Genomic DNA, 17586 nt, shown 5'->3' on the forward strand with positions numbered 1-17586 from the left:
AACAATGCAATGTTCATACAGCGATCTTACCGCTGAGCTATTGTATCATGCCCGTCGGTCAGGCTGATGTACATATGGGCCAAATGTTGGTCGGGCTCTGTTGATCTGGTCAATATTTGGCTCTGGTGTACCAGGCTTTAGCTTGTTGTTGAAAGTTTAAAAAGGCATTTAATTTATAAAACCAAACTGCTGGCAGATTTTAACTAAACCCAATGAATACACATATATTCCTTAAAAAGCAGCACAGTAGATATACAGCCCAGTTTACCCTCCTCCACAACTAACAGCTCTACTTTGCCACCACCATCCATATTCAGTGCCTTCCTTCTTTGCCTGGTACACACTATGAGATTATCGGACGAATGATCATCTGTTTTTTTGCATGCTAGTCTCATATATCGAAAATGAGGTTACTAAACTTACGAAAATTCTCGTACGACAGAAGAATAATTCGGAAGTGATGTAATGTATTTGTATTGCATTTCCGGACGAAAACCGCACTGATAAAAAAAAAAAAAAAAAAGTATGATCTGGTATTATACGGATAATTTGGCACGACTTGTCCTGAACGGCTCTCAAAAGCTATGTACTAACCATCAGATTATCGTACGAAGGAGGTATTTTTCGTCTGATTTCCTGATCGTGCTTACGGGCCTTAAGTGTCCACTGATGATGGAACTTATGTCTATGCATGCTGGAGTTACAATATTTTATCCAGGCTCCCACTCTTGCCAGCTTACAAATGTAGTGTGTGTACATCGCAATGTGAATGCACTACAAACAGTGTACATACGAAAAAATAAAAAAAAATACATAGTTAAAAAGGGAAGGAGCTTTCAGAAAAGACACAAAAAACCTGCAATTGTGTTTTTTCTTCAAAAAAAGTTGGTATATAATTTGTGTTCAGCTGCTTTATGAGCCAATCAGGTTTGACTGCATTGCACATTGCTGTCAATCTGGCAGGGGTGCTATAAATTAAAAAAAAAAAAAAAAAAATCACAAAACTGGCTGCACAGAAATGCAAATCTCCTGGCAGATGAGACAGCCAAGTATAAAGTTTCATTTTATTTTAAGTATTTGCCTGTAGTTCAAGCTTACAATAAATGCACTTTCAATTCACAGATGATAAACATCAAAGATTCAGCGCAGACAATCCAAATCCAAGATATCACCAGCAAACCACGTGTGCAAAAAAAACAGTAAAAAAAAAAAAAAAAAAAAAAAAAAAAAAAAAAAAAAAAAAAAAGTGTGCTAGTGATATCTTGGAGTGGCACAAACTAAAGACAAAATAATGCTAAATGACATAAGCTAGTCTCACGTGGTTCTCTTACCTGCATTTCTTCTTTTGTGAAACTAGCCGCCTCGTCCCCCAATTCGTGTAGATACATACAGTCTGGTTTTGGACACTGCATATTTTTTAAGAAGTAACTGCAGTATTTTGTTGTACCTAAAGATGCCTTGAGAACAAAAGAAAGCCGTCAGCTATACAGCAATACCAGAGTTTGGGAAGAGGTCATAGTGAAAACTATAAATCAAGAATCAACAGATATTACCTTAAAGTAGAGCTAAACCCAATCATTAAACTCCCATATAACACACATGACGCTCTTTATCCAGCTGCTTGTACCAAGTATCATCTTTTCCACAAATACAGTCACATTGCTACTGTAGTACCCTAGACAACATAGACATTTAGGCGTAAGAGTGCGTGTAAACCGCATACTTTCAGCACCCAAATGCAGCCGCACAAACATGCTGCTTTTAACAGAACAAGGAGGAGGGAGGAGGGAGGGAGGAGGGAGGGAGGGAGGGGGGAGGAGATTCTGGGACTTTTATCCCTACAGGAAATGCAGGTACAGCAGTCCATTCAAATGAACTGACTGCTGTCCCTGCGCAATTTAGGCATGCATCTTGTCAACAGGAGGCAAAGTCCTTCACATGCTCATGTCACTGCCTGCGTGATGTGGACATATCTTCTTGGCAGTGAAAGAGTCTGAAGGTGAAAACATCAGCATGAGAAAGCCGGTTAGCATAAACACATCTACAGCACTGGATTAAATTCTGCATGGAGAGGAGCTTTCACAATAGTACCGTCTGGGTAGCCACAGACTTTAAAAGCACTTTGAATATATTTTTATTTGCTATTATCTCAGCACAGTGTTTGCAGTAGGTGGTAAGAGTCAGAACAGAGGACAAAGGAGACAGAGCAGGTCTGCGGATGACCGAGGCACGTAAACTGACCACCGTGTCAGGGCTCAGCAGCCATGATGCATCATGGTCAGTTTACAGAAGGGAAGGTATAGCCAGGTTTTTCAGGTGTTACAGGGGGCCAAATTACACAGCACCAGCACTGTGCTGTATAACATGCTTTAAGGGAACAGGGTGTTTTTTTGGGGGGTTAAACTCTTTAAGCCTGGTACACACAGTTTTTTTTTTGTGTTCAACCCAGTGGGCTAAACGAGAAAAAAACAAAAACAAAAAACAGATTGCTGTACTAACACAAGTGATGTTAGTGCAGCAATCTCCCCGCTGTGCTATTGTGTTCCGATAGAGGGAACTGGCCTCTGTTGGACAGGCAGTTGTACAAAATGGGCCTAATGCCGGTCGGTTTCTACTGTACTGGCTGATTTTGCCCAATATACAGCCCGTGTATACCCAGCATTAGCTATACTAAGATTTGCAGAAGTTAAAACCTTCACCCACTCAGTTCCTCTTTACTTTTAACTACAGGTAAACTAAGGTTGAACGCCAGCAGATTTATCAATTTAACTCAGTTCAGTTTCACTAATTATTAGATGTACTGTTTTACCTGGCTGCAGAAGTACCCAAATCTCCGTAGGTATTAGCCTCCTGTAACTGCATTCACAACACACTGTAGATTGAGGGTCAATAGAGGCTCCTAAAACTTTGGACAATGCACCCTAAGGAGGGGTGAGCATTAAGATAGACTAATCAGAGGATGACGCAAGCCTGGGTTTCTATTAAAGTGGTTGCAAACCTCGGACATAAAATATGAACAAAGCATATCACACTATAGTGTATCAGTTCAGGGCACCAAGTGTAATTTCTGTCTGCTGCCTCATTCCTCTGCTATCAGCAGGAGCCAATTCTGGCAGGTTTTCTGATGCCAATAGAAAAAAAGGTGACGGGGAGGGAGCTCCAGCACGCAGCCCGTGATCGACAGCCTCAGCTCTGTTCCTGTGTGCAGTATGAAGGGGGTGTGTCCTTCAATCCAATCAGCTCTTCTCACTGAGTGCAGCTTCAGCTCTCCACCCCCTGCTTTCTGGAAGATAGACAAGTTGCTCTTCAACTAGTCTCACCTGCAGGGAGGTCCAGAAACAGACTGTGCTGTCTGGATCATAAGCTGAACAGAAGGCTAAATATTTTGGCATCTGCACTGACTTAAGAGACCAATAAATGCTTTGGTAGATATTACAATGCACATCTGAAATGCATGTATATTTTTTTTTGCTAGAATTTCAGTACTCTCATTTCTAGTTCTTATAGAAGATCATCACACAATACATTGCCAACATAAAAGATCTGTGACTCATTAGTACTATGAACATACATAAGGCTTGATATCTTGCCCGATGCCAGGGACACAAATCTCAGATGACTATAGCAGGTAATTGTGTTTCCATTCGTTGGCGCTACCCAAGGCCTCCGCCATTCAGTAATATCATTATGACTGAACAAAGCCAATTTCCAGTACACAGTCTACAGGTAATAAAAACAAAAAAAAAAAAAAAAAAAAAAAAAAAAAAAAAAACACACATGCCTTGAACAAGGAAAAATATGTTCTGTTTGAAAACAGAACAGCACCTCCACATGTAGAAGCAAGCCATTTGCAAGGCAGTGAAAGGAATGGGGCTTTTGTACTTTTTTTTCCAAAGAACCAAAATAAGCCTACACCCATAAAGATCAAGGTATGAAGAACACTGGCATGAGAGCCCAGAACAAAGTCTTAAAAGATGGACCAGTGCCATTACTAGGGTGGGCTGGCACTTACTAGCGATGAGGCCGAAACATATCGGCTGAAAATAGTGTTTTCGGCATTTTGCCGATCGAGAAAAAGGTGCAGATAATGGCGCCGAAAGTGCTTATGGTGTGTTTTTCGTGTGACTTAAAAACCGCATCAAAAACAAAAGTTTGCAATGCATTTCAATGGGGATGTGCGTTTTTGGTGCAGATTTTTTAATGGCCAAAAATGCAGCAAGCAAGATTTTTAACATCGCAACAAAAGCACAACGGACCAATGTGAGGACATACATAAAATTTAAAGGGATGCATTTTTATTTGTCGGATAATGGCCGACAATAAATTCAAATTTAAATTCATGATATTACTTAAAATTATAATACAATTATACATAAAAATATATATTTCTTAAAAACTGTTTCAGTTCAGCCAAGTGCATCTTGAATTTGTGATTTGGGTGCACCTATACACAGCACTATTACGCATTACGGAAAATAATGCAGATTTTACACTCGCATTCATGCTACTAGCAGAAACGCTGTGGAGGGCATGGCAGGCAAACACATGTTCCCTCGCTGGCTCAGCAGGCATTAATGTCTCACCCTTGCGGAAAAGACACAAAAAGCAGGTGAGCGCTCTCCCTAAATATTTTAGGACAGTGATGGCAAACCTTGGCACCCCAGATGTTTTGGAACTACATTTCCCATGATGATCCTGCACTCTGCAGTGTAGTTGAGCATCATGGGAAATGTAGTTCCAAAACATCTGGGGTGCCAAGGTTCGCCATCACTGTTCTAGGAGATATTGATGCTGCTGGGTTCTCACCAGCATTAGGGTTGCAAGTGTAACATTGGCCTCTCAATGTGCATCTTCTGGTTCTACCCCTTGGCAGCTAGGGATAAGGTCACCCCTCCACATGTCCAACAAGTTACATCAACCCAGCTCCATTTTTTTATACAGTAGATGCTGGGAATGGATTCTGTACTGCTCTGCAGAACGCGTACACAGAATAAAAACCCTCTAGGAGCAAGTTGTAGTTTTTTGTCTCACCTGCCAAAAAAATCCCTAAAGCTAAACTCCAGGTACGATTGTTACTGCATAGTTTCATTGGTCCAACTTGAATCTCATAGCTGAGGGTCCGCTGGGAAAGCTGACAATCATGGTAGCAGTTGGCTCTTACTACTGCATGGCTTCCCCTCTGAACACAGACTACATGGGGTTTTTTGCTTTGTACCGCTTCCAGTCACAAACATTATGCAAACATAAGGTGCAATGTGAAAGCGTTTTAAACAGTGAGGTAGTGATTGACTTTATGAAAAAAGTAGTCAATCACTACCTCACTGTTTAAAACGCTTTCACATTGCACCTTATGTTTGCACTATACACATTGCTATTCTTAAGCTGTGGATGCACATAGTTTCAACTGTTATGCACTTTATTTAGGATTATTGTCAGCTACCGATGTTTTAGCTATTTTTATTATCACTGCTATTTACGTTTCAGTATATGGTTTCTACCTTGATAATATTCTGTCACTTTTTATGCTGCATTTATATTTTTGTCAGGATCTTAGTTGATATTATCTATATTTTATGCACCACTGCTTTAGTCACTCCATTAGTTCTATTAATACCACTATTGTATTTTTTACCTATTATCTATACAACACAAGCGACGTTCATTACTTAAGCTATATTGGTCTACGCACCTAGGATTAGCGCAGCACCACCCATCTACATATATACCGACAGGCTATTGTTTATAGCGCGCAAACTTATTGCTCTGAAATGGTTATCGTAGAGTCCTCCATCATTTGAAGAATGGTGCCTCCAGGTAAATGACACCCTCTTGAAAGAACAAAGGCCTATTGAAATAAGGGCACACCGAATAAATTTTACAAATTATGGGAGCCATGGCTGGCAGTGCCTGGCCTAGCCCTATTCTCATTGGTCTCCCTCAGAATACTGCAAGGTAGTTAAAAATGTTGCTGAGCTGGCACCTATGCGGATACTTAACATTGCATAATGACATGTGTGCAATATTTTACTCTGGCAGATAGGTAAATTCGTGATGATTATCCACACTACAATGAGGGTGATCACACATAAGAGCTGAGGTGCAATGCTTTCAACTATTTAAGTAGCAGTGCCACTGTTTCTAGTGGCATTGTGCATAGTATGACAGATGTGTTGATGCCTAAAAACATATTGCCATGTAACCCCACATATATCTTATCAGATTACTGCATCTGTATTTTAATGTTTAGCTATATGCTTCAGTAGGGTTGGAAGTCTATGTATATGTAAATTACAAGGAGTATGTGAACTGTTGGATGGTGTATTATGCACCACAATTCATTGTACTTTTTTCTTCTCTTTTATTTCTCTGTGTATGGATGGTTGTAAACATACAAAAACCTTAATAAAAAAAAAAAAAAAAAAAAAATAATAATAGAGCACACGGAATCTGGAGCAGCTAAGCATAGTAACTAACCAATATCTATATTCAGCTTATTTAGTTAAAGGCATAGTTCACCTTTACCAAAAGGATGCCTTTGCAAGTAAGGGGTGTCTGTAGATAAAAGAAAACTGTGACGCTTTGGCCAAAGTTGATAAGTGCCCTTGCTAAAAAGGTTTAGGCCATTTACCTCCTGAAGAGTGAAAAACTTCCAGAGATTGCATAATCTCATCCTGCCTTGTTGCTAGGGCATTACTAAGTGACTCCTAGCTCTTACTGTTCACCGCCACGATCACAGGAGCAAACTCTCATACACTGAGCTCAGAGCTACTGAGTCAGGGAAGAGAAAGTGCATGTGAGAGGGGCTTTTGTTGTTTCGCAAAAGTTTTATTGGATTGAGTCAGAGAAATAGCCAACTCCTGTGATGGTGGAGGTGAACAGTAAGAGCTAGGAGTCTCTTAGCAATGTCCTAGCAACAAAGCAGGACAGGATGATTCAATCCATGGGAGTTTTTCAGTCAGATTTCAGGAGGTGCAAAATTAGTTTGGGTACAGGGTTGCATGACTGTGCATTTGTCATTCAAAATGCGACAGCGATGAAAGTTGGCCTGGGTAAAAGATAAGTGCAGCGGGAAATGAAGGAGCAGGGGGGCCAGTAGGAAGGAATTGTTTTTTTCACGTACAAGGTGGAGACATCTTTTAGGTACGCCTATTGCCAAAACCCATATTTAAAATTTGGAAGTCTGGGAAAGTGTTGAAAACCCTGTCTGGGTTATAACTGCTGTATGTTTCCTCTGGGAAGATTCACTATGTTTGCCTTGAAGACCACTGTTACAGAAAATGATGGGGAAAATCAAAGTTTTGGCACTAAACAGGTGGGGGGAGAAAACATCCAACAGATGTGTCTTTAGGAGAGAATTAAATGGACCTTGATATGGTTGTCTTTGGATGGTCTTTTGTCAACATATCGAATCATAAAAAAATAAACAGCTGATACCAAAACAGGCTAACACAGCACTAAATTTAACAAAATTCACCAAGGCCTCTCACCTTAAGCGTTCTCCCATCTACTACCACATTGTTTACACACTGTATAGCTCGAAGTGCATCTTCTGACCGTATGTACGTTACATATGCGCTAGCGCTTGGACCCTGCAAGAGACAGAACAGGCAATTTAGCCCAAGCACAAACTCAGGTGGAAATCAGGGATATCTCGCTACTACCGGTAAGTAGAATTGTATTTACTTTGCTGTAATGAGCTAGCTGCAGGCAGTGCAACACAAATAATCTCAAATTTGACAAACTGAATAAATGCTTGTTGTTTATGTGTACAAAAAATGAATCCCCATTAGTCCCTGTTCACACCGATGCAACTTGTCATGCGATTTGACAGTTCCAAATCACATGACAAGTCGCATCCCATTGCTGGTGATGGAACCGTTCATATCGCTGTGACTCACAGAAAGGTTCCTGCATTACTTTTTACCGACCTCATGGCAACTTGCATAGACTACCGTTAAATTAAGTCGCAAGCTGCAAAAAAGAAAAAGGATTTTTTTTCTACTCACCGTAAAACCCCTTTCTCCGAGTTCATTGACGGACCAAAGAAGCCACCAAAGAAGAACAAATAAGTAAAAAAAAAAACAAAAAGGAACCACAAGGGAGTCAGGTCCTTCTAGACTAGGCAGAAAAAAAAAAAAAAAAAAAACGATCTGCCTCTAGCAGAGTGGGGCCAGTAAGGACCGCCCCTAGGCGGTGCTGTGCTTGTTCTTTTTTTTCTGCCTAGTTCTACTTCTGAAGGTGGTGATATAACCCTAAGGTCAAGAATGGAAGTGCTGTGTCCATCAACGAAGGAAAGAAATCGGCAGTGCAAATCTCACAGATGTGCGGCTTTGAAAACACACTGAAGTAGCGCAATTTCAAAATTGCACCAGTGTGAACGGGGGCTTATACTCTACTCTGAGTCTGAGGGACCCATTAACAATCTGCAAGTCAAAATAAATACCTAAATAACATTGAAACCACATGCTAATTCAATCCAGACTTCCATTGCTGGGACCAGCAATCAGAAATACAGATCGAGGCCTGATCAGTGTATAAGAACTTGCTTTTAGAAGAAGTTTCAGCACTGATGACAAAATAAAGTCATCTACAGTCTTTGCTTATTAAAACTTAAACAAAACACCAATTATTAGCTATGTGTAGTTCTCTGAGCAACCAATTGCAATTTATTATTGTTTCTGAAGTTGTTAAGGAAACAACTTATTTATAGCCCATTTAACCCCATAGTGTTAACTCATCCTTTCTGGACATTTTTTATTAAGCTGAAATCAAGGCAGACATAACACACAAATTAACTCAACTCTGTTTTCCTTAACCACTTACCATCCAGCGATATACTGGTACGTCTCTGGATTGAAAGGGTAATATCTCGGTCATCGCTGTAGCAATAATCAAGATATCATTTATTAGTGCCAGCGATTACCTTCAATGTAAAAGTAAACCAAGCGGCTATAACACAGCATAATAATAGAATAATGAATATATTTAAAATGTTCAGCTTTTGAGATTTTTTTTTTTGCACACATTCACATTTTCCTAGGTGGATGCAGCATTGGTCCGAAGCCGCATCTGTCCCCAGCTGGCTCTAACACTGAGAACCGAGCAATCTAACACCACAGATCGCTTAGTTCTCAGGGTTCCATGAGCAAAGAGCTGGTGACCGCTAGTCCCCACTCTCTGCTCTGCCCCCTCCTCGCTCACTGGAGTGATGGGCTGTGGAATGGGACTGGGAGCGGCCGGCTCAGGCTTTCAGCACTCCGCTGAGAGGCTAAGCCGGTCCAGGCATATGACGTCAGCTGACTTCAGCCCACTGTCTGCTGAAAAAGGGTCACAGGAGCGCAAAACGAACTACAGTCCTGTGATCCATAGGAGAAGTACAGCCAAAACAAGCTTTGGCTGTACTTCTTCTTTAACCCCATGAAGAGGGGCATGCACTGGCAGCAGGCGACTTGGGACACCTAGAGATTTGCTCAGGGCTGTTAAAACACTGAACATGTTTACAGGAGGAGGGAGAAAAAAAAAAAATGACTTCACTATATTCTGCTGTTCCTTTAATCTTCAATAAGCAGGCAGGGGCAGAATACTAAGGAAGCAGGTTGCTAAACCATGCAAATGGAAAACACTTTAAAAGCAAAATTAAGTACATCTACGTGGGGGCATATAACTTTGAACCTTAAGTTATTTTTGCTTTATGAGAAAAAACAAAATCCCATTTACTGACCTGTGAGCCAGCATAGGATGTGCTGTTGTTGATGACCACTTTGTGTATTTTACCAAATTTTCCAAAATATTCTGGTCGTTTTAAAACCTGTAAATAATAAAAAAAAAAAAGGCAATATTAAAAAAGTAACAGTGTATTCTACCAAACATTGATAACTTATCAAGGTATTCAATCATTATGACAGATAGCAGATCAAACGCATTACTTTGATGTGAAAGAAAACTGACTCTAATGCCGCGTGCACACGAGTGGACTTTACGGCAAAAAAGGTCAGACGGAACGAATCCGTCGGACATTCCGATCGTGTGTGGGCTTCATCGGACCTTTTCTGTTGAAAAATCTGACAGACCTTAGAAATAAATAGAACAGGTTTCAAATCTTTCAGACGGACTCGATTCCTATCGAAAAGAAACGTTCGTCTGTATGCTAGTCCGATGGACCGAAAACGACGCAAGGGCAGCGATTGGCTACTAGCTATTGAACTTCCTTTTCTAGTCCGGTCGTATGTCATCACGTTCGAAACAATCGGACTTTGGTGTGATCGTGTGTAGGCAAGGCCGTTTCGTCGGAACTCCGTTAAAAAGTCCTTCGGAGTTCAGTCCGATGAGAAGTCCGCTCGTTTGTATGTGGCATTAGGCTACCTTTCACATTGGAGGCATTTTTTCAGGCATTTTAGCGCTAGAGATAGCGCCTGAAAAAACACCTCCCAAGTGTGAAAGCTCGAGTGCTTTCACACTGGGGCGCTGCGCTTGCAGGACGTTAGAAAAAGTCCTGCAAGGAGCACCTTTGGGGCAGTTTGGGAGCACTGTATACAGCGCTCCTAAACCACCCCTGCCCACTGAAATGAATGGGCAGCGCAGCAACAAGGGCGCCTTTAACCCTTTCTTCGGCCGCTAGCAGGGGTTAAAAGTGCCACGCTAGCGGCGCTCTACCGCTAACGCCAGGCGCTTTCAGTGTGAAAGTAGCCTTGCTGCAGTTTTGCCAAAAAATAATGCAGAGGCCCATGCCACTTGTTTATTAGCATTCACACTTTGCAGATCTATGCTATAGGGGTCATTTATGTTCATTAGGCAATAAAGCTACAAATCTTAGGCCCTTTTCACACTGGGGCGTCGGCAGTAAAGCACCGCTATTTTTAGTAGCGCTTTACCGTGGTTTGTGCGGGGATTTTCAGCCGCTAGCGGGGTGCTTTTAACCCCCGCTAGCGGCCAAATAAAGGGTTAAAAAGGACACAAAAAGTGCCTCTGCCCACTCATTTCAATAAGCAGGAGCGGTGTATGCACCGCTCCAAACATTCTGCTTGCACCGCATCAGCAGCTGGAGGGCTTTCACACTGAGGCTGCAGAGGAGCAGTTTTTCAGGCACTTTACACACGCTATTTTTTTGCCCTCAGTGTGAAAGGGGTCTTAGAGACCCGGCATTAGAATGTTCAATTTAACAACAATCTTAACTTAAATTGGTTATAGAGCTTAAACATTTTTTATCCTAATGCATCCCTTGAATGAAGGTAAAAAATGTTTAGCCATCAGCATCCACCACTACCCCCCCCTTTTATTTACCTGAGCCCTCATTCAATCCAGTGCTGTGCCTGTCTGTAGATCTTCTCTTCTCTCTTTTCCCGGTCTCAGAGTCTTTGGCCGGCCATACACTGTTCAAATCTCGGCTAATTCAGCAGGAACCAGCCGAGATTCGAACAGTCCATGGGCAAGCTGAATGTACCAAGTTGATCGATCGATCAACTAACTTGGGTACAACCAGCCTGCTGGATTGTCTTGTGATTATCGCTAGCAGCTGCTATAGTCTTTTCCCGGTGAGGATGGCTTCCCCCGCCCGCGCCGGGAGCAAACAATTGCTGATTCCCCTATCAAAACTGTCTGTGTTGATGGGGGAACCATGTGAATTTTTTTTGCACCGTGTATGGCCAGCCGGAAAGCAGCTTTCTATGGAGGCACTCACCAGAGGAGGGGCCAGGAGTGCCGGCGGGGGACCAGAGAAGAGGAGGTTCCCTCGCACAGCATTTACAATCACTTTAAGGACAATTAGTTTTATGCATGTTATTTACCTGTAAAACTCTCCCTTGTGCAGATAACCAAGGGCCCGGAGGCAGCTGCTGGGAGCTGCCATCTTGGATATGTCACCAGCCCCAGCAGACGGACAGCTGTCACTAAGTGCCACTCTATAGTATAGACAGTCTCTTGTTAACCCAACCTCTGACATGCCTCACCTTCACTACTCCGTTCCTCTATCAAAGCCAGGAGTCAAACCCTGTGTAAGCTGCAACAGTATTTAGGTCTGGAGCTTAGCATCTAGGCTCGAGCATTGCCTCATGGGAGAAGGAGGTATTTTGAAATGGCTTCAACGATGCAGTGTGTAGGAAAGGCAGGTGCATGGTCAAGATGAATAAAAGTGGATCAAAGGGTGGGCTAGAGACGGTTGCTGTCCTGATTGGGCAGATTACAGTCTAAGGCTGACCATATACTGTACAATTTCTAGATCCAACATAAATTATGTACTGCAAGGGCGTGCCTGATGTGTTACTTATTGCATAGATAGATTTACCAAAACAAAGGGAGATTGTACAATGAGATTAGTGTATGGTCAGGCACAAGTCCAGCTTTCAGATACATTTGTGCCAATTTACTGCCCCACATGATCTGTAAAGCCTCAGCCACATGGCTGATATAGGTCATACACCACCAAGAATCAGTGTAAATCTGCGCTGGGTATTAACAGGCGCTTGAAAAAAAGCCATGGCTACAAGGCTGTACAAATCAACAGACTAACAGGTGCTCCAATATACAAGCAACATGTGATTTAGGGGTAGATGAGTGGGCTTGAGCACAAATCGTTGGCGGCCAAGGTCGCTCATATGTCCCTAAAGCACATGTAACGGCTCAAATGGGTCATGTGCATTAACAGCAGCACCTGTTGGTTTGTTACCAATTTCAAAAGGGGCCGTAGATATACACTCTGCATCCAGGGCTGTTCATCTGCCTACAATCACACATCTAAACAGAAGTGGTGTCACTCATTTATAAAGGCTGCTGGGCAGCTGGAACTTGTGCTTTTGATTGCCTAACTGCGACCAGAACGGAAGTAGGAGCGGATACCTGTCAAAATCGGGTACCCGCTCCCTCCCTCTTCCCCAATAGCTCTGTTTCCCAAACAGGAGTCAGGGAGGAGGCCCTAAAGCAGAACTTCCCCTTTGGGTGGAGCTCCGCTTTAAGAAACTCAAAATTGGGCGTAATGCTGGAATCTTGCAACAGATCAGATTTACAAAAGATTGATATTTATCCTTTAGCTTATAACATGAATTTTTCACTGTCTGCTACAGATAACCAAATATTTCTACTATATTTAGCAACACCAGCCTAAAACTTGTGTTGCAACAGAGCACATTTTTGCTGTCATGTACCTCTGGGTCTGCGAGGCGTTGTGAAAGGCCCACTACAAAGACTAGATTTTTCTGAACCACGCGCACGCTGGCCAAATGCTTGCGGTTTTCTGATATTTTCTGTTTGCGTTCATTCTGTTTCTGCTTTTTTTCGTTCTTTATCCTCTGCAGCTCTTCCTGGGAGAGAGGTTTGTAGACAGCAGGGTCTTCTGGATATGGCTGTGAGACAGGAAATGGCCTTTAAAATAACAGTCACTCACAATTTTTTTTTAATAAACAGATCATCCAATTTTTACTAAAAGAATACAAAAATAGTAGGATAGTGGGCCTGCAAACCTCTATAGATTAAAAGGCACATGTCAAACAAAACTGAAAATTAAAACGTAAACCCCAACACTGACCTCTTATTTGCTTCCTTTTGGTCTGTTAAAAATACCTGTTGATCCTGCCAGAAATCCAGGGGGCCGATAACATTGCAGAGAGAGAGAGACCAAAGTTATCAGCTCTGTCCAAATGACCTCTGAACTACAGAATATTTGCTGCATGTTATGGGAATGAGGAGGGGGGGTGGGGGGTTCCCCAAAGTCATTTACTAGGGCAGCCTTTCTCAACCTTTTTAACCCGAAGGATCCCTTGAAAAAAATAACAAAAAATAATAATAAAATTTTGCAGTCTCAGAGAACCCCTGCTAAAAGTCTACAACTCATGATACATCAGTGTTATGGTCACTGGGAAGAATTCCGCCTTACAGATAACTAAATAGATCATTGGTGTCAGTGGGAACTTATCTGAGGCGCAGACATTTCTCAAGGAACCCCAGGAACCCTCTGGAGGAACTCTAGGTTTCCATGGAACCCTGGTTGACAAACCCTTCCCTAGGGTGACATCACTACTTCTCCACAGATACAATATGGTAAGTGAGAGTTGTCACCCTAGGTGAGAGGTGTCAAGTGTGTTAATGGCAGGATCACCAGGTGAAAAGGATAATAGCATTAGTAAAAAAGGAAACCTAATACAGCAAACAGGTCTATGAGCTAGTAAAGCTTTTTGGACTTACCTGTAAAAAGCCTTTCAGTTTAGAACAGAGGATCAGTATTATTAGACTATGGGTTATATTCAGCTACCTTTAAGGGACTGCACTGTGGCAAACAAAGCTGTTTAGGACAGGCCTATACAGTATATCTCCTCCCAGTAAACCTCAGTTGTGTTGCCAGCAAAAAAAAACACACAATACAGGCAAGTAAAAATCCTATTATCTTGATCATACAGTACAGGACAAGATCACCATTCTTAGACTATGGGACATCCATAGGCCTTAAAATTGACCTGGTAAAACACCACATGTGAGCAGAAAATCAAGTGGCAGCCTTGCAAATCTGAGGCTTTCTGGGAGTGGGAGGGGGTTACATGGAACCTGTTTTATGCCTGGTTCACACCTATGCAGTTTTTATTGTTTTTTTTTCAGAAACGCAGTACAGTCAATTTAACATGGTTTCCTATGAGACTAGTTCACATCAATGCTTTTTTCAGCAACTGCGTTTTTGGAAAGGGCCAGGGACCTTTTTAAAATGCAAAACGGTGCATTTTTGGTTCAATAGACTTCAATAGGGAAGCTGTAGAAAAGCATGTAGTACATTTTATCACGATTCACGTTTTTTTAATCTACTTAAAAACAAATTGACAAAAAAAAAAAAAAAAAAACGCATCAAAAATGTGTGTTCAAAAATACACCACAAAAAGCACTGCAGAAACAGATTAAAAGCAAACTGCATAGATGTGAACGGAGCCCTTAACTGTTTGCAAGTGTCCGGTACGGTAGCTGCATATAACCAATTGTCTAAGAAAGCTGATCATGTGTTTCATATGATCAAGAAATGATACTTTTTGCTCTTGGGTTTAGAGACTTTAATCTGAAAAATGCATACTAGGACAATAGTCCACATGCGTGGAAACATACCCAACTACAGACTCTTTGCTCCTATACGGAAACCCAGATTTAAATATAAAAAAAAGGCAACAATAAGAGGCTTTTTACATTTCGCAAATCAGATTCAAACATGCCTGAAAATATTGCTGAATGGTCGCTTTTATTTATTTTAAAGCTTTGGGCAAAGTGGGGAAATGTTAAAATCTGTCAGTTTTTATTACCGTCTGTCCCTGCTGGGAAAAGTCATCCCCCTATTGGCCCTGGTGACCACGGTCTTCAAAAGAGAAAGTGATGGGAAAACCTAAATGTAAACTGTTACCAGAACAAAGGTGAGGGTAAATCTTCCAATGGGACACATTTTATGGTTACTACTGTCTATTACAGGATTCCCCCTCACTTTGGAAGGTTCTAGTTAAAACCACAACAAAACCTGACAGCAGTTTTAGAGTTGAACAGCAGGCAAAAAATGTTTAAAATGTATTCCTCAAGTCAAAAATGATATAGTTGCAATTGGAGTACACCAAATGCCTTTGCATACCTAGATGGTTATGTGTAAAAGTGGCATCATAGTCTACACAGCCTGTACAGATAGCAGAAGTGTAGGGGGGACTTGGTAGAACCAACCCACTACAGTCTGCCTGAGGATAACTACAGCAGGAGACAAGACCAGTCACCCTGCACCAGGGACCAGTCTGTATCACAGGAACTACAAGAATACACTTCTGTGGTATTTATTTCATGTTTTCATCCCAGTTTAACTTTCAATCTCTTAAGACCAGTGACCGATTTTAAAAGCAGTTATTAAAATGGACCTTTACCTACGAAAATGGTACCATGCAATCTCTCTCCCCCAATCCTGTGAAGAAATTGCAAGTTTTTTTTCTCCCTAAGGGAGCAAGTGTCCTTTTTTAATGGTACCTTCTCCCACTCCAGCCTCTCCTAGATGAAGTATGACCTCGCTTTGGCCTGGCCGCAGCCTCCTGGGATACACTCACAGTCAACAGATGAAAAACATAAGCCACACTCATCCGGAACTTAGCTATTCCTTCTGTGTTTGAAATTTATTAAAAAAAAAAAAAAGGGAGGACTGCATACATAGATGTCTCCACCTAAAACGAACCTTCTTTGATGCGTTTCACCGCTGTTGGCTTGCTCACAAGGATAGGGGAAGTCTTACTCTATCCTTGTGAGCAAGCCAGCAGTGGTGAAACACGTCAAGGAAAGTTGGTTTCAGGTGGAGATGTCAATGAATGCAATCTTTTTTGACAAAAATAAATACAGAACTAAGTTCTGGAATACGGCTTATAGTTTTCAAACTTTCGACAGAGAGGAGATGGGCTGTGGGTAGCCAGCATCCAGATTGCCTGTGTGGGACCAGGGTTTGGGTACGTTCTTCTGGGATACACTTCACATGTACTTCTAGGCTGCAGGACCAATCCTCACTGTATGCAGCCAAGGTCCGGTGGTGAGTCATTAGGAAATGACTATTGGTTCCCAAATCCAAGACGCAGAAAATTCAAAGACCTGAGAAGCATCGGCTGTAGGGAAGACACCCCTGGACTTCATCTACTGACTTGGTTATTAGAGTTCGTTCACACGCGTGTCAATACTCTGTGTTTATGCACTATTTAAATCAGCATTTTTAAAGCCTCATGACCACCCTTCAAGGCCTGCTGTGAATAATACTATGTCACCACACAGTGCTTGTTCACACAGGAGCAATAGCGTTGCGTTTTGTATTGAAAATTAAGCAGCGCAGCATGTCGCTTTCATGAGGCATCAGTGCAGGTCAGCCACCTCCATTGATTTCAATGGTAATGCTCTGTACCTTAACAGCACTTTTAGCATTTATGGCATGTTAGTGAAGCATTTATGCAGTGTAAACTGGGCACTGGGGAAAAGACAGTGGAGTTAGGAGCAGAGGCACTGAGCATTATTGTCAGAAGCAAATCTTTGTTTCAGCAAAGTTGAGATGGACCAAGCTAAGGGTCAAAAGTATACAAATTCAGAAAAGAGCCTGCTATCACACCACAACCTAAATACACCTCAAAGTAGATCATTTGCTCTACATTACTTCCTCTTTAACCACTTAAGGACTAAGCCTCTTTTTGACACTTCTTGTTTACAAGTTAAAATCTGTTTTTTTTTTGCTAGAAAATTACTTAGAACCCCCAAACATATTATATTTATTTTTTCTAACACCCTAGAGATTAAAATGGCGGTTATTGCAATACTTTCACACCGTATTTGCGCAGAGGTCTTACAAGCGCACTTTTTTTGGAAAAATACACTTTTTTGAATTAATAAAAACAGTAAAGTTAGCCCAATTGTTTTTTAATATTGTGAAAGATAATGTTACGCTGAATAGATTGATACCCAACATGTTAAGCTTAAAAACTGCGCCCGCTCGTGGAATGGTGACAAACTTTTATGTTTAAATTTTTAAACATCGCTATAGGCAATGTTTAAAAATTTCTACAGGTTACCAGTTTTGAGTTACAGAGGAGGTTCTAGGGCTAGAATTATTGCTCTTGGCCTAACGAT

General features: G+C 41.6%; 1 protein-coding gene across 8 annotated transcripts in view; it reads right to left on the reverse strand.

The window, feature by feature from the left end:
- CNOT4 (CCR4-NOT transcription complex subunit 4) overlaps nt 1–17586 on the reverse strand; it is a 141214-nt gene that overhangs the window by 68417 nt on the left and 55211 nt on the right. For all 8 annotated transcript variants that reach the window (XM_073621792.1, XM_073621794.1, XM_073621793.1 and 5 more), the window contains exons 3-6: nt 13137–13334; nt 9722–9808; nt 7488–7589; nt 1332–1457 (exon numbers count right to left, since the gene is read on the reverse strand). In XM_073621792.1, the coding sequence (XP_073477893.1) occupies nt 1332–1457; nt 7488–7589; nt 9722–9808; nt 13137–13334 (513 nt within the window). The remainder of the gene's footprint in view (nt 1–1331; nt 1458–7487; nt 7590–9721; nt 9809–13136; nt 13335–17586) is intronic.

This window comes from Aquarana catesbeiana, linkage group LG03 (assembly GCF_042186555.1).
Source record: "Aquarana catesbeiana isolate 2022-GZ linkage group LG03, ASM4218655v1, whole genome shotgun sequence".
In the NCBI taxonomy this organism is placed as follows: Eukaryota; Metazoa; Chordata; class Amphibia; order Anura; family Ranidae; genus Aquarana; species Aquarana catesbeiana.